General features: G+C 39.0%; 1 protein-coding gene across 1 annotated transcript; it reads right to left on the reverse strand.

The window, feature by feature from the left end:
* Positions 1 to 13,917: 13,917 nt before the first annotated feature.
* Positions 13,918 to 16,691, reverse strand: LOC115949995 (probable glutathione S-transferase). The gene is made up of 3 exons (XM_031067250.1): positions 16,380 to 16,691; positions 15,462 to 15,805; positions 13,918 to 13,972 (listed from the first exon to the last, which is right to left on the reverse strand). Exons 1-3 carry the CDS (start codon positions 16,689 to 16,691, stop codon positions 13,918 to 13,920), a joined length of 711 nt encoding a protein of 236 aa, XP_030923110.1.
* Between the last annotated feature and the right edge of the window lie 6,276 nt (positions 16,692 to 22,967).

A 22,967-nucleotide genomic window follows, 5' to 3' on the forward strand; every position in this document is an offset into this window, starting at 1 on the left:
CCTAACTCCCAGAGAGGAGTCTTTACTTCTAGTGGCTATACCAGTTTTTGGAGAAGAGTACAGAAGTCTTTTGTTGACATGTTGGCTCTAGTACAGTTCGGGAAACCCCGAATCTTAGCATTGTTTCTGCTCTGACATCCAATAGGCATTTATCCCTTCCTACTGCTGGGATTGTTTCTGCTGCTGCAAGCAGCAAGACTGGGTTTGCGGAGTGGCATGCCTCCAGGGGAGGTTGGGTGACTTATGGACAGGATTTTCCTAAGACTTGGCTGGGTTATAGTCTCATCATTGGCACTTCCTCTGGAGTGCCCATCAAGAAAGGTGCAGTGGAGACAATAGGTGCTGTCACTGCTCCGAGTAAAGGTAAGGATGTCAGGCCGAAGAAAATGAAAGCTGTCGATGTTGATGAAAGTACAGGGGGTGTGGAGATAGGTTCTGAGACAAAAAGAAGAAAAACCGGGAAATCTCAAACACACTTGGCATCTCAGGAAGGCAAGGATGTCAGGGAAACTTTGGCTTCAAGGACCCGAAAGAAGACCAAGGTAGAGTCTTCTTTTTCCCAGGTTCCGGTGACTGCTTCAGTCCATGGTTCTTTAGGATCCTCTGGTTTTGTATCCCAGCCTCCTTTAGGACCCTCTGGGCATACTCGTAGTAAACAAAAGACTTCCAGAGAATCTGTAGAGAGAGAGAGAAGAGCAAGACTTCTTTCCTTCTTCTCTCTTTTTCAGTTGTTCACCTTGTTGCACTTATTTCTATTTTGCTGACGAGTGGTGGTTTCCTTTGCAGTCCAAGCGCAAGTCTGATCACAAGAAGGGTAAAAGTCAATCTTCTGGTGACGACGTGGTATGTGTATCCCCCCTTTTATTGTTCTCTCCCCTTTGTTCTAACATTGTGTTGTTAGCATTTCCCCGTTATTTTTTTTTTACTTGGCACTGCTTTTTCCTCTTCTTCTTCCTTTAGGTGGAGGTATTCCCTCCTGTGACTGGCAAGGCTCTGGGAGAGGAAACTGTCACAGCTCTTTCTGTTACTTTTCCTACTGTTAGGGAGGAGCCCCCTACTGGTGGTCTGGCTGGGGAAACCGGGCAACCGATGCAAGATTCCCAGGATTCTCAAGATCCCAAAGCCTCTAGGATCCCTTCATCTCAAAGTCTCCACCTTGAACGCACTCCTAGTCCTATCAGGACTGTGTTTCCTCAAACCTTGTCAGATAAAGGCGCTTTGGGAGACACTCCTTTATCCAAACAAACAAGTAAGTCTTGTTTCCTTGAAATAGCGTTACATCTCTATTTTCTTTTCCAATTTTTTTTTTTGAGTTCCTCCTTTTCCTTCTCCTTTTAGGTCAAACCAGTGAGAAATCTGCTCCCAATGTTGCCTCTTCTTTAGAATCAGAAAGCTCAGAAGGTGAGTGCGAGCTGCTCCCATTGTGTTTTCCTTTTCCTTTATTTCCTTCCCTTCGCCCTTCTCTTTTTTTTTATATGGCGAAGCCCCCTGCATCTATTCCTTCCTTTAGCCACTTTGCCATTGGTTCTTCACCCTTTCTTCAACTTGCCTTATGTTCTTTCCCAGAATCCTTGGGGAAGTCAGGGGATCAAGAAGAAGAGGCTTTGCCCCAAGAAGCCGGTACTGGTTTGTCCTTCTTTCTCCCCTTTTCTTTATTTTTTTTAAGAATAAATCTGTTCTTCCTTTTTCTTTTTCTTTTTTGAATATCGACACAAGCTTTGCAAATTCTGAGCTTGTTATCCCTGAAGGAATTGTGAGACCCGTTCAAATTGCTGACCTTCATCCAGAGCGAAAGGCTACAAGTCCTCCTGTCTCTGCAAGTGGTGACACAGTGATGGGGGACGCCTCGAAGGTGGCTGCCTCAGATCTTGATTCAAGGCTTTCCTCCTTCCTGGCTCGCTTCGATCTCTTGGAATTTAACAGTCTTCCTGCCAGCCATTTCCATGTTTTTGGGTCTTCTTATAGCAGCTTCCTGCGCTTCTCTGTTCCTGTGGAAGGCCTGCCGCTGTTAGAGAGTCTGCTCAAAAGTCACGGGGATTTCACCAGTGGCTTCAGGGGAGGCGTTTTTCTGGGCAATATTTTGATGGAGTTGCTATGTGCTGTGCTGGTTTCCCTGAGGAATTCTTCTGTAGATTCTTTATCTGAAGAAAAACTTCTGGAGTGGAGAGGGGTGGTCCAAGACCTTCTAGAGGCCAAGTTCAATTTGTCTTTTTTGTTGGATCACTTACGTCTGTTGGCCCATACGCTGTTTCAGAGGCAATCATCCAAGAGCATAGACATCGAGATAACTGCTGCTGAGGAAGCTTTGGCTCATGCTCACAAGGTTCTACAAGACTTGAAGGTCAAGCAGCAGAGGATCCTTTCTACTTTGACTGTGCCTGTTATTCCTCCGGATGCCTCCCTGTTGGCTGGCCTCATTCCTTAGCTTATTTTAGATTTACTTAAACAATTTGGGGTTGTATAAGTTTTTTTTTTTGAACATTGCTTTCCTCTTTGTTTCTTTTTTTTGTGTTTCAAAACTGCTTCTCATTTCTTAGCATGTGAATCTGCCTTTTTCTTTGATATATTGCCTTTTCTTTCTTATGACTCTTTTCTTTCCTGAGTCCTAGACCATGGTTTCCACAGGCTTCACTGTAAGTTTTGGTCCAGGTACCCGATAATCTATTATGCAAGTACTGAACTGGGTACACTGGTATCCTTTCCTATATATTTTTTTTTTTTAGATACGGTCCCAGTTCATGAACTTTTGACAGGTTCCCCTTTTGCCAAGTGCTAGGCTAGGTATCCTGGATACTTTGCTTTTATCTGTGATCCTAGACCTATGCACTTGGAACTGTCTATGGGATATCTGAAATTATTTGTGAGGTGGATCCTGGGCCATATGTAAAAGGGTATTACATACCTTTTTTTTACTCAGGTATCCTTCCTTAAATCTATCCAAACTTGGTCTTTGCAGTATTTAAAAAAAGACTTAAATGTTAAAGAAACAGGAACTTCATTAAAACATGGTCATTTTTAAGGAACAAAGAAAAATCATTTAGTGCAGTATTGACCACAAAGTGTCAATCTATCATATGTTCCTAAACAAAATCATTTTAGACCAGAATTCATGATAAAGGCTGAAATAAAAAGATAAAATAAAATAAAAAAAACTTAGCAGATAGTGAAGCTAGTAAAAGGACCCTGAGGTATCGGGATCCCCTCGTCCTTATGCATAGTATTGCTTCAGCCATTTCCCGTTTATGGGTTCTGTCAGGACTGTCCCATCTTCTTTGGTAAGGTAATAATACCCACTCTCATGAGCTGCATTGATGATGTAAGGCCCTTCCTATTTTGGGGTGAACTTGGAAGGCCCTGGCAAGTTCCTCCTCACGTACTCCGCCATCCTTAGTACTAATTGCCCTTCAGTGAACACTCTTGGGCGTACTGCTTGTGCATATGCTCTGGTCATTCTTTGCTGGTACCTCTAGCTCCTTTTCTTGGTCAGCTCTCTTTCTTCTTCTACCCCTTCCAGATCTGCTAGCCTCCTTTCATCGTTTGTGTCCTCACTTTCTCCTTGATTTTCCTCCAGAACTACCCTTGGTGTAGGAATGACTAACTCCACGGGGCTGATGGCTTCTGTTCCATAGACCAGGGAGAATGGGGAGAATCCTGTGGCTATCTTTACAGAGCTTCTACATGCCCAAAGCACATCTGCCAGATGGTCACTCCATTTCCCTCCATACTCATGCTTCATTTTCTTAAGGATCTTCAACATTACCCTATTAGTAGCTTCAGCTTGGCCGTTTCCTTGTGGGTAGTATGGGGTAGATCTTCCATGCTTGATGTGGTATGCTTCAGTTAACCCCTTCATATCTTTTTTTATGAATGGGGTTCCGTTGTCACTGATCAATCTTCTAGGGATCCCGAACCTTGTAATGATGTGGTTTCGAATGAAATTTGCTACAGCTGCTCCAGTAGCTTTTTTCAAAGGGATGGCCTCTACCCATTTTGTAAAGTACTCTGTGGCTGTCAGGATCCATATATAACCGTTGGATGGAGGGTTTATAGGCCCTATGAGATCAAGCCCCCAAGTATGAAAAGGTCATGGCGTCGCCATATCCTTTAGGACATTTGGGTGAGTGTGAATTGCATCTCCCAGGACTTGGCAAGCATGACATGTTTTGACCAGCTCCTCAGAGTCTCTTTTCATCATTGGCCAGTAATATCTCAACAACAATAACTGCTTGTACAGCCTTCTCTTCCCCGGGTGACTTCCACAATCTATAGAATGTACTTCTCTGACTACTTCTCTAGCTTCCTTTGGTCCCAGGCACATGAGGGGATCCCCATGGTATCCCTTTCTGAATAAGATGTCGTTCTGCAGGAAATACCTGCTCGCTAGCTTTTTGAGCTTGTGGGCCAGTTTCCTATCGGTTGGCAGGATCCCCTGAGCCAGGTATCCTATGAAAGGAACCCGCCAATCTTCTGCAATAAACACTGCGTAGCTTTCTTCTTTATCAATTGCCAAACGACACTCCTGGCATTTCTCCTGTATAATTGCTGCTTCCTTGTCCATATCTGGCCAGTAGTACCCCATGCGTTGCATCCTTCTATATAGGCTGACCTTTTCTGCAACTCCACATGCTTGGGCGTGTAATTCTTCTAGTTTCGACTTTCCTTCCTTCTTGGTAATACATCTGGACAATATTCCTCCTGGAAGACTTCTATACAATTCTCCTTCTATCTGAGTGTAATCTATTAGCTCTTTGATGTTCCCTCTAGGCCCTGCCTCTTTCATCTTTTCTTTGACTTCGTCCCTCCAATCCCACTATTTGGACTCTCCGGGGTACATCCCTTGGAGGATCCTTACAATAGAATGTTCCTGCCTTCCTATTTTTATCAGCGTATCTCTCCCATTAAATGGTATCTGGGATCCCAGGGTGGCGAGTGCATCAGCAAACCTGTTTTCACTTCTTTGAGTGTACTCTATGCTGAAGGTCTGAAATTCCATCTCCAGCCTTTGTGCCCAAGACCTGTACGCTGCTAAGCTTTGTTCCCGTAATGCAAAGTCACCTTTCACTTGGGAGACTACAAGATTGGAATCTCCTAACACTCTCATATGTTTTACTCTTATGCTGAGTGCTATAGTCAACCCGATTAAGTATGCCTCATATTCAGCTGCATTATTAGAGCACGAGAAACCAAGCTTGAAAGACAAGGGCATGATATCCTCATTTTCACAACTTAGTACAATTCCTACCCTATTTGAAGTTGCTGTAGCCGACCCATCAAACCTCATGGTCCATTTCTTCCCTAGGATCTCCATTACTGCTACTTCCCCAGGGATTTCTTCGCTCAGCGGGCCTTCCTCCTTTCTTGGGAATTGAGCTAGCAAATCTGCTATAGCCTGGCTCTTAACAGCCTTGAGAGTTCTTATGCCTATATCATATTGAGAGAGCAACACTAACCATTGTGCTATTCTTCCCGTAAGAAGGGGCTGGTGCAGGAGTGCTTTTATGGGGTGGGACTTGGTTACCAAGAGGATTTGGTGAGCTGAGAAGTATCTCTTCAACCTTTGGGATGCATAAATGATCACTAGGCAGGCTTTCTCTATTCTGGGGTACCTGGTCTCGGTATCCTTGAGTGTTTTGCTTATATAATATACAGGCTGCTCATTTCCTTGGTCATCTTCTTGTGCCAGCAAAGCTCCTATTGCCTGGGAGTTTGATGCTAAGTATAGTAACAGAGGTCGCCCACGTACTGGTGCCTGGAGGGTGGGCAGATGATTCATGATGCCCTAAATTCTTTGAAAAGCTTCCTGCTGCTCTGTCCCACAAGTAAATTCATTCCCCTTTTTCAACAGTTTGGATAGGCTTGCTGTAGCTGAGGCTAAACCAGGCACAAATCTCCTAATATAGGAGACCCTTCCCAGGAAGCTTTTGAGTTCCCTAACAGTAGTTGGTCTTCTCATTGTGGCGATAGTTGTGGCCTTGGTTGGGTCCACACTTATGCCTTTGTGATGTACCAGGAACCCAAGGAACTTTCCAGTAGACACTCCAAAGGCGCACTTCATAGGGTTCATACGTAACTTGTACTTCCTGCATCTTTCAAAGACTTGCTCAAGTACTTGGAAATGTCCTGTTCTGGTTTTTGACTTGACCACAATGTCATCTACATAATCTTCCATCTCCTCATGCATCATGTCATGGAAAATGGCTGTCATGGTCCGCTGATACATAACCCCCGCATTTTTGAGGCCAAAGGGCATTACAGTGTAGTAAAAGTTCCCAATCGGAGTTCTGAATGCTGTCTTCTCTGCATCTTTGACTGCCATGCGGATTTGGTTGTACCCACTATACCCATCCATAAATGAGAACATTGAGCTTCCTGTAGCTGAATCTACAAGGAGGTCGATATTGGGCAAAGGGAATTCATCTTTAGGACATGCCTTGTTCAAGTTGCGAAAGTCTACACAGCAACGGATCTGACCGTTTTTCTTCTTCACAGGTACAATGTTGGAAAGCCATTTTGGGTGTTGGATGGGTTTGATAAAACCAGCTGTTAGCAATTTTTTGACCTCTTGAACTATTTGAGCTTCTACCTCAGTGTGGAAGACCCTAGCCGGTTGGACTACTAGCCTCATCCCTGGGTCCACATTAAGAGAATGGACTACCAACCCTGGGTCTAGACTAGGCATCTCATCATAGGTCCATGCAAACACATCTCTGTATTTTTGAAGCAAGGTTACCAGTTGTTCTCTTTCTTGCGCCACCAATTGACTGCTAATGAAGACAGGCTTTCGGGATCCCGATTCTGTTCCCAAATCTATTTCTTTTAATTCTTCCTCAGGCTGAATCTGGGCCTCCTTAACTGGTTCTTCTGGAATTTCTTCTTGGGCCATCATGCAGCTTGGTGGTCCGGGACCTTCCTGCACAATGCATTCGGGTCCCGCGCACCTTCACAAATGATAGATTAGCCTTCCCCCAGGTTCCCGCACCACCACACATTCTCGGGATCTTGAAGAGCTAGGCTCCCTTTTTTGTCTTTTTCTTTCCAGAAAGTTCCTCAGGTCACAGGTGCCCCTCCCTCCTTCTTCTTCTAGGATAGGTGTCCCTGGGGTCCCCGGGGCGGGGTTCTCAACATCTGGCTCCAATTCATCATAAAACATCGTTTCTGCAAAGTTCACTTCTCCTTGGCTGAAAGGATTATGATTGGCAGGGATCCTTATGGGCCTCCCATTCAGTCTCCCTTTAATGCATTGATGGAACGTGGATGGAATAAGGCGATGTTTATGAAGCCACGGGCGTCCTAGCAACACATGATAAGAAACTTCTGCATTAATCACATGAAACCTTGTCAGGGCTACTATTGGCCCTACCCTTAAGGCTAGCTGCACGTATCCTTCTATTAATTCTACCGATCCTCCAAATCCTGTTATTTCCATGGAAGACCCCAAGATCCTTCTGTCAACTAAGCCAACAGCTTCCAGGGTACTCAAGGCTATGAGATTGAGTGATGCCCCCGTATCCACCAATGCTCTTCTAACTTGAACGCCGTTTATGGTGGCCATTAGATAAAGGGGTCTACGGTGGTCTGGGTGCTCAATCTCCATGTCTTCATCAGTGAAGGTTATTGCATTGGTTGTCTCCAGGAAAGCTCGACTAGCATGTGACTCTGCTGTAAAGCATTCCATCCCTGAATCTGCTACTATGCTCATGAGAGACTCTGTGGCCACTCTTCTTGCTTCTGGTTCGAATCCTAATTGATTGAATAGTGACCTGAACTTAGGATTCTTCTGGAGGGTCCTGACTGTGTTCGGGTGGAAGGATCCTTCAAATTCTCCTGCTTCTGCCGGGTTCCCATGTATTACTACTGCTACCACCCCTTTTCCTTTGTGGTTAGGCAAGGGGTTCCTCTGCACTTCTAGCTCCTTCTGAGTGAGTTCCAAGGTTCCTTCCCTCAACTTTTTGTGGAAGAGTCTGCGAAGGGTCCAGCAATCCTTGGTGAAGTGCTTGACATAATTATGGATTCTGCAAAATAAAGAGTTCTTCCTTTCTTCTTCAGTTGGTGGCCTGGACATAGTAAATGGCCTAACAACCCCATCTCCGATCCATTTGTCCAGGACATGGCTTAACTCCTCAACTGTACATGGGATCACCGGTGGTTCCTCGAACACCTTCCCATCTGGTCTCTTCCTTTTCTCTCCTACTGATGCTGTCATAGCTTGGGACGCGGGCAGCCTTTTTGTCCTCATGGTTTGTGCCGTCCTTCTGGTTCTTTGTAGCAAGTCAGCAAACTGCGTGATACATAGATTTTCAAGGTTGAGCCTGTAATCAAAAAGCATGTTGGCTACATAGGTTTCCACGAGCTCCTTTTCTTCATGGTCCCCATAGCAGTCTAGGGACACATCTTCAAATCTTTTAATGAATTGGACGGGATCCTCTCCAGGTCTTTGCTTCACCATTTGCAAATTCTGGAAAGAGATCTTGTCTTCACCAGGGTAATATTTGGCGCAGAATTTTTCCATCATCTCATCCCAGGTTTTGATGGACCCCGGTCTCAACGTGGTGTACTAAGTGTATGCCCTATCCACTAAGGACTTGGCGAATTCCCTTAGACATAATTCTCTGTCTCCTGCATAGGGGCCCATAGTATGGACAAACCTACTCACATGTTCCACGGCACTTCCATTTCTTCCATCGAAAGGATGGAACTTTGGGGGTTCGTACCCCTTAGGGTATGGTTTGCCAAGAAGTTCTGGAGGGAACGGGGGATCCCAAGAGAATTGCTTGGGGATCCCTGAGAGTTTTTCCCTTTCTTACTCCAGGAGGGCATTAACATCTGCCAGTGTTAAGTACTGAGGCTTGGCTCTTTCTCCCACTACTGACCCTCCTTCTGGCTGCGTCTCATCTTGGTGGCCAGTAGGGGGAACATTGTCTCTGATTTCCTGTGTCCTGCCCTCTTTGAGAAGACGAACTTCTTGCTCCAGATCCTTCAACATTGCTGTCATCCTGGCCATGAGGTCTGGTTCCTGCCTTGCGTGTCTTTGTTCTGACACAACCTCCTGTTCTACCAGGGGTATCCCGCCTCCTTGCCTGGAAGCTACCTCATTTTCTCCTACGGGCTCGGAGGCCGTAGGTGGCACATTAGTTCCTTTGCTGTTTCTTTGTCTTGGAGGCATTTTCTGTGAAGGGATTGCTTCTTCCTTCTTCTTTGCCCAGTCCCCAGCGGAGTCACCAAAATGTGAGGATGCCTTTTTCGTGACACTTAGGCCCAAGGATCCCGGGCCTAAATGAAAAAGGAGATTTGGTGAACCGGGCCTTAACTCACCGCAGCTAACAAGCTGTTTAAGAATCAAGTGGGATGCAGAGGATGCTCCTGACAATATAAAAAATGACAAGTAAGGATATCGAAGAGTGCCAAAGATTAACAAGGTAAATTCAAAAGGAAAGAAACAGGATTGGCAAAGCGATAAGAAATTAATGCTGGGGGGATCCTGGGAAATATGAAGCATGTTTCATTAATACATTATCTGTTGGATTAAAGAAAGCTCACTAGGACGTGATACAAGGTTCAATCAAGCTCAAAAATTACAGTCTTGAATGGCTATTTCAGCCTTCAAAACTTGCAAAGTTTGATTCTCGTTGAATCCGAGTATGTGCAATAGCGGCTTTTACAGGATACCGGGAAGCAATGTTTGTTTTTCCCTTAGTATTTTCTCTTCTCCACAGATTTTTCTGATAGTTTTTCTAGAAAATTTCTTCTTTCTTGTGTTTCTCTCTTTTTTCGCTGCTCTTTCTTCACAACCCATCCCCTCCTTTTATAATGGAGTTTTTGGTCTTCCCGGGGAACCGTTGGTTCCCCTGTTTTACCCTTTTGCAAACAGAGCACGTCCTGTATCCATCATCTTGGTAAGTCCCATTTCTGTTTTTTCTCATTCTTTCCTTCTTTCATCTCTGATTCTTTTGAAAGTTCCTGGTTGGCCATCTTCTTTGGGATGTGCTGAGGTATGCCCTTCTCGGCATCCCCGTTTCTGGCGTTTTCCACTTTTCCCTTTTCTTTCCTATCCAGGCGGAATCCTGTTCTACCATTTTGAAAGCCACTTGTTATCATTCTTTCTTCTATGCTTCTCCGTTTTGGTTCCTCGAGGCTTTTTCTGTCTGTGCCATGAGAGGTCGCTGGGTTCTACTGGCGTTTATGTTCTTTTTTTGCTTTTGTTTCTTGTTTTCTTCTTCTGTCTTTTTTCTTTCAAGCTGTCCCAATCTTCCTTTGTCTTTGTGCCTGAAGGGATCCACGCCTATTGATGGTTCCTGAGGATCCTTGCTTCTTATCCCTTGCCGTGGTTCTCTTTTTTAGATGCTTCTTTGTCTGGGCTTCAGGATCCTTTGGGCCTTTCTTTTATTCCCTCATGGGTCTCCTGTATCTGCTACTTTGGGCTTAGCTTGATTTTTCCTTTTGGGCTTGACTCATTCTTTTTGGGCTTATTTCACTATGATCCTTTTTAGACCTCAACAAATGGTAAACACCTGTCCATCGCCCTTGAGACAAACCTGTTTAGGGCTGCGATCTTTCCGTTTAAACTTTGGACCTCCTTAACTGTCCTTGGTGGTTCCAACTTCATTATGACCCGCACCTTCTCTGGATTGACCTATATTCCTCTTTGGGACACCATGAAATCCAAGAACTTCCCAGCTGTCACTCCGAATGTGCACTTGTTTGGATTCAGCTTCATGTTGAATGATCGGAGCGTTTCGAATGTCTCACTGAGGTCGTCTAGGTGATCAACTTCATGCAGGCTTTTTACCAACATGTCGTCAACATAAACCTGAACGTTCTTGCCGATCTAATGTGCATACATCTTGTTCATTAGCCTTTGGTATGTTGCCCCAGCATTTTTTAGTCCAAAAGGCATCACCTTGTAGCAAAATAATCCCTGGCTTGTGACGAAGGAGGTCTTCTCTTGATTAAATTCGTCCATCCTGATCTGGTTGTAGCCGGAGAAAGTGTCCATAATGCTTAAGAGCTGGTGTCTTGCAGTTGAATCTACTAGGGTATCTATCCGTGGGAGCGGGTAGCTATCTTTAGGGCAAGCCTTGTTGAGGTCCATGAAATCTACGCATATCCTCTAGTTTTCGTTGGCCTTTTTAACCATAACAACGTTTGCCAACTAGTCGGGGTAGTATACTTCCCGGATGAAACCTACCTCCAGTAATTTTTGAACCTCTTCGGCTATGGCCTTTTCCCACTTCTGGACGAAGACTCATTTCTTTTGCCGGATTGGAGGGAATGAGGGCGACACATTTAACTTGTGGACCATGACTGAGGGGTCGATTCCTGGCATGTCTTTATGACTCCAGGCGAACATGTCTTGGTTATCTCTGAGGAAAGTCGTGATCATTTGGCACACTAGCCAACTAGCTAGTGTGCCAATTTTAGTTTTCCGTTCAGGCCTCATGTCATCAAGTCTCACCTCTTCTAGCTCTTCAACTAGCTCGCTAATGCTCGCTGCTTTCCAATACACATCGTTTGCTGTTGATCCTCCATTTCTCTTATGGCAATATAGCATTCCCTTGCTGCTATTTGATTTTCCCGCAGTTCTCCCACCCCATACTCTGTCGGGAATTTAATCATTAGGTGGTATGTTGAAGTTACCGCCTTCCAGGAATTGAGAGTGGGTCGCCCGAGGATGGCATTGTAGGCGGTCGAGCAGTCGACCACGAGAAAAGTTACCTCCTTAGTGATTTGCTGAGGACAGTCACCTGCCGTCACAGCTAGTGTTATTGCACCCAAGGGGAACACCTTCGTTCCCCCAAATCCCACGAGTAGGGCATTCGTTGGGGTTAACCGCTCCCTGTCAATTCTCATTTGCTGGAATGCTGGATAGTACAGGACGTTTGCTGAGCTACCGTTGTCGACGAGGACCCGATGCATGTTATAATCCCCTATTTGCAAGCTGACCACAAGTGCGTTGTCATGAGGATGGTGGAGTCTCCGAGCGTCATCCTCTGAAAATCCGATAACGAGGTTATCTATTCGCAGCATCTTGGGTATGGATCCTGTAAGTTGGATGCTATGGACCATCCAGAGGTAGGTTTTGCGGGCTTTTTTGGAAGATCTAGCTGCGGTTGTGCCCCCTACGATAATTCTTATGTCCCCTATAGGTGGTCTAGGGCACTCATTCTCCCGTCTTGGGGTCTGTTCCTCCATCAGATTGGTTCTTTCCCTGCTGACAAACCTCTGTAGCTTCCCTTGTCTGATAAGGGCCTCAATCTGCTACTTCAGGTCGTAGCAATTGGCTGTGTTGTGCCCGTGGTCTCGGTGAAAGCGACAATACTTGTCCCTTGGCCTTTTGTTAGGATCTCTCTTTAATTTACCAGGGAACGTCGGTACTCCTTCATCTTTGATTTTCATCAATACTTGATCGATCGGGGCGGTTAATGAGGTGAAATTGGTGAACCTTCCAATGGGGGGTCTAGGGCGTTTTTCATCTCGTTGATCTCCAGTTCTAGTAACCTTTCCCCCCTATCTTATCGCGTGTCCTTCTGCCTCTCCCTCTTCTTAGGCTTTTCCTCGCAGGCTATCAATGCATCTTCTGCATTCATGTATTTGGTAGCCCTATAGAACATGTCCATCATGGTCTTCGAGTCATTCTTGTATAAAGAAAACAAGAACTTTCCCTTCCATAGCCCTCTAGTAAATGCAGCTACGAGTATCTTATCGTCAGCTTCGTCAATTGAAAGGGCTTCCTTGTTGAAATGAATTATGTAGGCTCGCAGCGTCTCGTCTTCTCGCTGCTTGATGCTCATTAAGCACGCGATGGACCTTTTGTACCGAAGTCAACCTATGAAGTGCGAGGTGAACTGGGCGCTCAACTCCTTGAAAGTATTGATAGAGCTTGGTGTCAATCTACTGAACCAAACCCTCGCAGGGCCCTTCAGCGTCGTCAGGAAAGCCCTACACATGATCTCGTCTGATACCCCTTGAAGGTGCATTAAGGTCTTGAAAGTCTCTAGATGATCGAGGGGGTCCTTGACCCCGTCATAGCTTTCGATCTGGGGCATCCGGAATTTCGGTGGCATGGGAAATGAGTCAACGGACGTGGTAAATGGTGAGTCCGTTCTGTTCACTAGGTCATCGAGATCAGTGGATACTCGTCCCTTGAGGGCATTCATCATGACCTCCATCCGCTCCTTCATCGCCTGCATCTTTGCGATAATAGGCGGAGGGGCAAAATCCATGAGAGATGGAAGGCTTATGTTTTGTCGCTCTGGTCGGCTTGGGGCGTTGCTGCCCTCTGGCTTCTCCCGGTCCTTTTGTTCGGCACTGTTACCTTCTTGGTTTTCCTCCTGAACGTTAAGTCCTGCGTCCCTTTGGCAAAGCTGCTCCTCCAAATCATGGTTTTGCTTTATAAGTCGTTCTACTGTTGCTATGAAAGTCTGGACCTGTCTCTCTAATGCAGTAGATCTTGGCGGTTCGTCTTCTTGAGCGTTGTTGGTGGTAGCCATCAAGCGAGTGAGTACCATGTGACTCTTATATCCGGGAGGCGATAGTCTAGCTAAACTCTTTGCGTCCCCACAAATGGTGCCAACTAATGATGCTGTAAAATCACCAGTGAGCTACACGATCCACACTTGCTTAAACTAACAACCTGCAAGAAGAAAGAAGTGATCTCGCAAAGGGCACCGGTGTGGTGTCAGCCAAATACCCTCCGACGGTCAAGTTAGAATTGTTCTCAACTCTAGAGTGCTAGAGAGGGTAAATTATGCATACCTTGATTTGTGAGGGTATTGGGGCTTTTATAGTAGTAGAAGGTTGGCCTTTCTTCCTTGACCTAGAAGTCTTTTTCTTATAGGACTCTACTTGAGCAATCCCAAACGTGATAGGCAAACATTTCCTTGTAGAGTAGGTTTTTCAGTAAGCGCATATCTTCTAGAATTATCCTTGCACTAGTATTCTAATTTCCTTTAGGATTCTCTCAGATTTCAAACGTGTGCCACAAGTATTTTAAGTCATGCCAAGCCTTGGGCTCTCCCTTATCGCTGGCCCATGGGCTCAAATCCGTAGGGCCCAATGTAGCGAAAGTTCGTCATGCTGTTTTTTACCCTATCAATTATCATAATCGCTCATATATCCAAGATGTTCCTAATAAACAACCAATATAAGTTACTAGTCAAATCCACATATTTAGGTTATCACAAGTGAAATATGTTTAATTTGTCCCCCATTTACATGTGTATTCGTAATTTAATTAAAAATAATAGCAAGGCTCTTAGTTGTTTACAAAATTTACATTTATATACATAGTCGTCGCTAAAGATTTTTAAAAAGGTATAGAAAGAAAAGAAAGTACCAATTGGATCAAATTGCACTTGTAGGGAACAAATTGCCTTTAACACTAAATTATTGCATACATTGTATCTTGCTTCCATAATTCTTTTATCTTTACAACTTTGCCTTTTAAGTAAAAATACCATTTTGATCCTTAAATTTTGGGGCTATTTTTATTTTCATTACCTTTATCTCAATGACAGGAAAAAACTTACGTGGTTGACGGATTTACACAGCTAGAACACTTAAGATAACATGGCTAATAAGAAAATTTTAATTAACTGGTATTAAAAATGCAACATTTGCATTTGAATGAATAAAAAAATCCAAATAAAAAACAAACAAATCTTCCTTTCTCATTTGTAGAGGGAAAAAATAACTAAGATCACATTTTCTTTTCTTGAATTTTCTTAGCAATTTAATCCCCACCAAAATGAAATCCCAAAGACCCATTAAACCCCTTAAATTATCTATGTATAGTTTTTGTCACATGACTTTTTAAATGAGTTATGTAACTTATTTAAATAATAAACATGTATAATTTTATATAAATTGTCACGTATTGGGTTTGAAGAAATTCCTCTAAATTGGTTTGAAGCAAATAATCTTTGTCCCTAGATTTATTGATTAGATTAATTAGTTAAACCATTTTTCTTAAATGCCTCAAAAAAATATCATTAAAAAACATTAAGTATCTTTTTCCATTTTTATTTGTTTATTATAGTTGGTGGCAACTGTGGCATTTTGTATCACTGGATTATACAAACCCCTAACTCACATAAGAGTGAGTCTCACACTTACCGGATCCACCTCTATGTAAGTGGCGTGTTGTATATTCCCGTCATATAAAATAAAAATTCTTCAATTAAATAAGATGATATATACCATAATATAATAGTCGTATATTACCAACTTGGAACCTCCAAGCCAACATCAATAAAAATGCACAACTACTGATGATTATCTTAACCTCAATAAAATTGAAAAATAGCCATAACAAACAGAAAGAAAGTATGGGAATACCATAGTAAAACCAAAACACTGAAGCTTGCTTGATTATACAACATCTCTTGCACTGATATGTGGTTCCCACTGAGTAGATAGGATTGGCTCATATGAAAATTTATCGCAGCTAAGAGTCTCTTGAAGATGTCAGCAACATTTCCCTGAAACGCTTATAAACGACCATCATTTCATCACGATCAGGAAGATTCTCTTTGATAATAGGAACTTCCTTGAAATTCTTGATCCATGCATGCAAGCGAGGAAATTTGTGAGCTTCAAGCAGCTTGACCCCAACGATGTTTTCAATGATTCCCAACCATTGAGCAATCTGTCCAAAGGCAATGTCTACAATTCCAATCTTGTCACCACCAAAATATTTCTTGTCTACAAGACCATGTGCTTCGATGGCTCTTAGCATCTCCAACGTGTCCTTCACAGCCTTCTCTTGTTCTTCGCCACTAGTTCGGTAGACCATCCACATTGCAGGACCCTGCTAGAATTTAGAACATTGTTATGTGAAGTCAATGAGTTCATGCTTGGTTCAGCTCAATCAAACTTGCGTTACTTTATTAGAAGTTTCTTTTTCTTGGTTCAATTTTATATATATATACAGATCCTTATCAAAGAGGAAATAAATAAAATAAGGGTAATTATATAAAATGACGTGATAAGAATATAATTGGCATGACTTAAACACTACAATAAATTTTATTTATTTATTTATTTGTAACTGGTAATATGTTAGTTTGTAAGACTTATGTTATAAAATTTATAACATCTCTAATATCATTTATAAAATATTGAATATTATTCTTATTTGCAAATAAAAATAAGTAATTGTTACATTTTCTAGAAATTAATGAAACATTGACATCATTTCTTAAATAAAAATGGTGATGACAATGATAATAAATGACTTGTAAGCAATTCATGCGGAAATTATTTAAAAAGTGAGGCAATACTGTAATAGTTTATCATTTTCATTTACCATAAAATACTAGACTTTATTTGAAGATAAAATGAACCAAAAACAGAAGATCTATTGCCAACGGGTGAAGAAGTACCTTCTCTTCAGCAAATTTGATCCAGAACCGAGCATCGGCTCTCTCATAAGGATCAGTAGGCAGCAATGGGTTCTGTGGCCACATCTCTTCAACATATTCAAGGATAATCATGGACTCACAAATTGCTTTTCCGCCATGAACAAGCACTGGGATCTTCTTGTGGACTGGATTGTGTTGTAGAAGTTGGGAACTTTTGTTGGAAAGATCTTCTTCTATGTATTCATACGGTATGCCCTTTAGTTTCAAAGCCCATATCACTCGACAACTAAATGGACTTGCCCATGTCCCATGTAGCTTCACTTCCTCACCCATGTTTGAGAGAGCTAGCAATGTGGTAGCAATTCAACTCACAATGTGATTTTATAATGAACAATTTAGTCATCTTGCTTGGGCAATAAGCTTTGTAGCTTCAAATTTCTTTTTACAGCTTCAATTAAACAATTGAAGGTAGAAGTCAAAAGAGGTTTGCGCCTCTTATTTTTCCTTTAGTTTACGTTTTTGCTATTATTTTATTTATTTATTTGGTTTTGACGATATTCTTTTTGTTTGACTTTGAATTTTGGGAAGTGGAGTTGGTGGGCTTGGTAGAACAGTGAAAATGGACCCTAACCACTGTCAAGAGAATCTTTTAGTTGTTTTTCCTTTTATGGTTTAAAAGTGAATTTAATCATGTGGCCCAGGCACAACCTGCCGAGTCTTTTTGCCAAATATTACTAAATCCGAAGTTGATTTGCGTTATAGGCACTGTTTGAAGTTATTTAAGGAATTGAGGAAAGAGAGTGAATTTCGACAACGGTGTTACCGAAATTCAACAAAAGTATGAGAGAGAAAGAGAACAAGTGGGTGAGAGAAAATTTTGAATTTTGGTAATCACATTACCGAAATTCCTGCTACCCAAACCTGCTGACCGAGTGGGTGTGAAGTGCTCGAAGTGTGAAGTGTCCAAAGAGAAACCAATTGTGGCAATGCCATTGCCGAAAATGGGAGGAAAAAAAAAATAGTGGTTGCCGAAATCTGGGGAGGAATTATTAAAAAAAAAAAGTACTACGTCCACAATATTTTTACAAAATTTTCACAACAAATCACAAGTGATTTGTTATTATTAGTTCAAATTTAAATTTAGCACTGAGATTACTTTTTTAATCCAACAATAATAATCTGCCACTTAAAATTTGTTGTAAAAATATTGTAAAAATTGTGTGCACATATCATTTCTCAAAAAAAAATTTGTGGAATGGATTTGTGGCAATGGCATTGCCGAAATAGGAGGGGAAAAAAATTTGCAATTGGTTTGTGGCAATGCCATTGCCGAAATAGGGAAAAAAAATTTGTGGCAATTGTGGGAATGCCATTGCCGACAATGGGAGGAAAAAAAAATAGCGGTTGCCGAAATCTGGGAAGGAATTAAAAAAAAAAAAATTGCTACGTCCACAATATTTTTACAATTTTTTTCACAACAAATCACCGGTGATTAGTTATTATTAGTTTAAATTTGAATTTAACACTGAGATTACTTTTTTAATCCAACAATAATAACCTGCCACTTGAAATTTGTTGTAAAAATATTGTAAAAATTGTGTGCACATATCATTTCTTTAAAAAAAAAAAAAAAAATTGTGAAATGGATTTGTGGCAATGGCAGCTGAAATAGGAGGGGGAAAAAATTTACAATTGGTTTGTGGCAATGCCATTGCCGAAATAGGGGAAAAAAATTTGTGGCAATGCCGTTGCCGAAAATGGGAGGAAAAAAAAATACTGGTTGCTAAAATCTAGAAAGTAATTTATAATAAATAAATAAATAAAAAATAAAAAAAAATAAAAAAACAAAACAAAAAAAAAGTGTTACGTCCACAATATTTTTACAACATCTTTACAACAAATCACATGTGATTAGTTATTATTAGTTCAAATTTGAATTTAACACTGTGATTACTTTTTTAATCCAACAATAACAACCAGTAACAACCAGCCACTTAAGATTTGTTGTAAAAATTGTGTGCACATATCATTTCTCCAAAAAAAATTTGTGGAATGGAATTATGACAATGACATTGCCAAAATAGGAGAGGAAAAAATTTGTTCCAATTGGTTTGTGGCAATGTCATTGCCGAAATAGAAGAGAGAGATATAAAAAAAGTACGCATATTCTTATTCTTTCAGTATTTTTTTGACCGAAGCAGTTTGGTTTGTCATATTCTTTTATGGTAAAAGTACCCTACGAAACAGATAAGGATAAATTCAAGTACAATGAGTACATTGATTCTTATTCTAAAGTGCACGTTGTAAACAAAAACAAAAACAAAAAAAAGTACATAGATTCTTATAGAAAAAAAAAATTGATGTGCACGCTGTAAACAAAAAAAAAAAAAAAACAAAGAAAGTATATAGATTCTTAAAATAGAAAAGAAAAAAATGATTGATGTACATACTGTAAACCAAAAAAAGCAAAGAAAATACATAAATTCATACAATATGGAAGAAAAAAAATGATTGATATGCACACAGTAAACCAAAAAAAGTAAAGAAAGTACATAGATTCTTACAATACGGAAGAAAAAAAATGATTGATGTGCACGTTGTAAACAAAGAAAAAAAAAACAAAGAAAGTATATAGATTCTTACAATACGGAAAAAAAAAAAAATTAAAAATTATTGATGTGCACACTGTAAACCCAAAAAAGCAAAGAAAGTACATAGATTCTTACTATACGAAAGAAAAAATTGATTGATGTGCACGCAATTTCAATAACAATGGAAATTTATAGGGGAAAAAGAGTAGAAAATAAGAACCGTGGAAATTTCAACAACATTAGTGTTGTTTAAATAGGATGCAAGTTTCATATCAGTTAAATTCTTAGATTTTAAACTGTATAATTAGATACGCAATTGACCAAATACAACACAACATAGATAGGACACTTTGGTACAAATAAATTACTTAACTATAAACATATATTTACTACAAAAAATCTCTGCAAAAATCTCAATTTCATTGTTTTTTTTGGTTTACAGCGTGCACATCAATCATTATTTTTCTTCCGTATTGTAAAAATCTATGTACTTTCTTTGCATTTTTTGGTTTACAATGTGCACATCAATCATTTTTTTTCTTTCCTATTGTAAGAATCTATATACATTCTTTTTTTCTTTTCTTTTTTTGTTTACAGTTTACATATCAATCATTTTTTTCTTCTATAAGAATTTATGTATTTTTTTTTGTTTTTGTTTACAACGTGCACTTTAGAATAAGAATCAATGCACTCATTGTACTTGAATCTATCCTTATCGGTTTCGTAGGATACTTTTACCATAAAAGAACATGACAAGCCAAACTGCTTCGATCAAAAAAATACTGAAAGAATAAGAATATGTGTACTTTTTTTTATATTTCTCTCCTCTATTTTGGCAATGCCATTGCCAAAATCATATGAGATGAGGAGTTGAGGTGATTGATTGATTGAATCTTTGTTTTTTTTTTTTTTTTTTTTTTGGTTTTCTTTCTTCGCATTCTTTGTTTACAGCGTGCACGTAAGAATTTATGTACTTTCTTTGTTTTTTTTTTTTTTTACAGCGTGCATATCAATCAATTTTTTCTTCCATATTGTAAGAATTTATGTATTTTTTTTGCTTTTTTGGGTTTACAGTGTACATATCAATCATTTTTTTCGTCTGTATTGTAAGAATTTATATACTTTTTTTTTTTTTTACAGCGTGAACATCAATCATTTTTTTTTCTTCCGTATTGTAAGAATCAATGTAGTTTCTTTGCTTTTTTTGGTATACTCTGTGCATATCAATCATTTTTTTCTTCCATATTGTATGAATCTATGTACTTTTTTTGCTTTTTTTGGTTTACAGTGTGTACATCAATCATTTTTTTTCTTTTCTATTTTAAGAATCTATACACTTTCTTTGTTTTTTTTGTTTACAGCGTGCACATCAATCATTTTTTTCTTCTATAAGAATCTATGTACTTTTTTTTTGTTTTGGTTTACAGCGTGCACTTTAGAATAAGAATCAATATACTCATTGTACTTGAATCAATCCTTATCTGTTTTCTAAAGTACTTTTACCATAAAAGAACATGACAAATCAAACTACTTTGGTTAAAAAAATACTGAAAGAATAAGAATATGCGTACTTTTTTTATATCTCTCTCCTCTATTTCGGTAATACCATTGCCACAAACTAGATGAGATGAGGAGTTAAGGTGATTTGTTGATTGAATCTTTGTTTTTTTTTTTTTTTTTTTTGGTTTACTTTCTTCACATTCTTTGTTTACAGCATGCACGTAAGAATTTATGTACTTTCTTTTTTTTTTTTTTTTTTTTTTTACAGCGTGCATATCAATCAATTTTTCTTCCATATTGTAAGAATTTATGTATTTTTTTGCTTTTTTGGGTTTACAGTGTACATATCAATCATTTTTTTCGTCTGTATTGTAAGAATCTATATACCTTTTTTTTTTTTTTTTTTACAGCGTGAACATCAATCATTTTTTTTCTTCCGTATTGTAAGAATCAATGTAGTTTCTTTGCTTTTTTTGGTTTACTCTGTGCATATCAATCATTTTTTTCTTCCATATTGAATGAATCTACGTACTTTCTTTACTTTTTTTTTGTTTACAGTGTACATCAATCATTTTTTTTCTTTTCTATTTTAAGAATCTATACACTTTCTTTGTTTTTTTTGTTTACAGCGTGCACATCAATCATTTTTTTCTTCTATAAGAATCTATGTACTTTTTTTTTGTTTTGGTTTACAGCGTGCACTTTAGAATAAGAATCAATGTACTCATTGTACTTGAATCAATCCTTATCTGTTTTCTAAAGTACTTTTACCATAAAAGAACATGACAAATCAAACTACTTCGGTCAAAAAAATACTGAAAGAAGAAGAATATGCGTACTTTTTTTATATCTCTCTCCTCTATTTCGGTAATACAATTGCCACAAACTAGATGAGATGAGGAGTTAAGGTGATTTGTTGATTGAATCTTTGTTTTTTTTTTTTTTTTTTTTTTTTTTTTTTTTTACTTCTTCGCATTCTTTGTTACAGCGTGCACGTAAGAATTTATTATACTTCTTGTTTTTTTTTTTTTTACAGCGTGCATATCAATCAATTTTTTCTTCCATATTGTAAGAATTTATGTATTTTTTTTGCTTTTTTGGGTTTACAGTGTACATATCAATCATTTTTTTCGTCTGTATTGTAAGAATTGATATACTTTTTTTTTTTTTTTACAGCGTGAACATCAATCATTTTTTTTCTTCCGTATTGTAAGAATCAATGTAGTTTCTTTGCTTTTTTTGGTTTACTCTGTGCATATCAATCATTTTTTTCTTCCATATTGAATGAATCTATATACTTTCTTTGCTTTTTTTGGTTTACAGTGTACATCAATCATTTTTTTTCTTTTCTATTTTAAGAATCTATACACTTTCTTTGTTTTTTTTGTTTACAGCGTGCACATCAATCATTTTTTTCTTCTATAAGAATCTATGTACTTTTTTTTTTGTTTTGGTTTACAGCGTGCACTTTAGAATAAGAATCAATGTACTCATTGTACTTGAATCAATCCTTATCTGTTTTCTAAAGTACTTTTACCATAAAAGAACATGACAAATCAAACTACTTCGGTCAAAAAAATACTGAAAAAATAAGAATATGCGTACTTTTTTTTTATCTCTCTCCTCTATTTCGGTAATACCATTGCCACAAACTAGATGAGATGAGGAGTTAAGGTGATTTGTTGATTGAATCTTTGTTTTTTTTTTTTTTTTTTTTTTTTTTTACAGCGTGCACGTAAGAATATATCTACTTTCTTTGCTTTTTTTTTGTTTACAACGTACACATCAATCAATTTTTTTTCCGTATTGTAAGAATTTATGTACTTTCTTTGTTTTTTTGGGTTTACAGTGTACACATCAATCATTTTTTTTTTCCGTATTATAAGAATCTATGTACTTTCTTGTTTTTTTTTTTTTCTTTTTTTTTGTTCACAGCGTGCACATCAATCATTTTTTTTCTTCCGTATTGTAAGAATCTAAGAACTTTCTTTGCTTTTTTTGGTCTACTGTGTGCATATCAATCTTTTTTTTTCTTTCATATTGTATGAATCTATGTACATTCTTTACTTTTTTTGGTTTACAATATGCACATCAATCACATTTTTCTATTCTATTTTAAGAATCTATATATTTTCTTTGTTTTTTTTGTTTACAGCGTGCACATCAATCATTTCTTTCTTCTATGAAAATCTATGTATTTTTTTTTTTTTTGCTTTACAGCGTGCACTTTAGAATAAGAATCAATGTATTTATTGTACTTGAATCTTTCCTTATCTATTTTGTAGAGTACTTTTACCATAAAAGAACATGACAAACCAAACTGCTTCGGTCAAAAAAATACTGAAAGAATAAGAATATGAGTACTTTTTTTTATATCTCTCTACTCTATTTCGGAAATACCATTGTCACAAACCAAATGAGATGAGGAGTTAAGGTGATTTGTTGATTGAATCTTTGTTTTTTTTTTTTTTTTTTGTTTCTTTGTTTTTTTGTTTACAGCGTACACATAAGAATCTAT

This window comes from Quercus lobata, chromosome 6 (genome assembly GCF_001633185.2).
Source record: "Quercus lobata isolate SW786 chromosome 6, ValleyOak3.0 Primary Assembly, whole genome shotgun sequence".
NCBI lineage: Eukaryota > Viridiplantae > Streptophyta > Magnoliopsida > Fagales > Fagaceae > Quercus > Quercus lobata.

What these genes read in the sequence shown, in the direction of transcription:
- LOC115949995 (XM_031067250.1), bottom strand. Translation starts at nt 16,691, where the DNA reads ATGGGTGAGGAAGTGAAGCTACATGGGACATGGGCAAGTCCATTTAGT. An exon ending in TCAAATTTGCTGAAGAGAAG is followed by an intron (nt 15,806 to 16,379) that starts GTACTTCTTCAC and finishes AAATTCTAGCAG; the next exon opens with GGTCCTGCAATGTGGATGGT. An exon ending in TTCAGGGAAATGTTGCTGAC is followed by an intron (nt 13,973 to 15,461) that starts ATCTTCAAGAGA and finishes TACTTGTGGCAC; the next exon opens with ACGTTTGAAATCTGAGAGAA.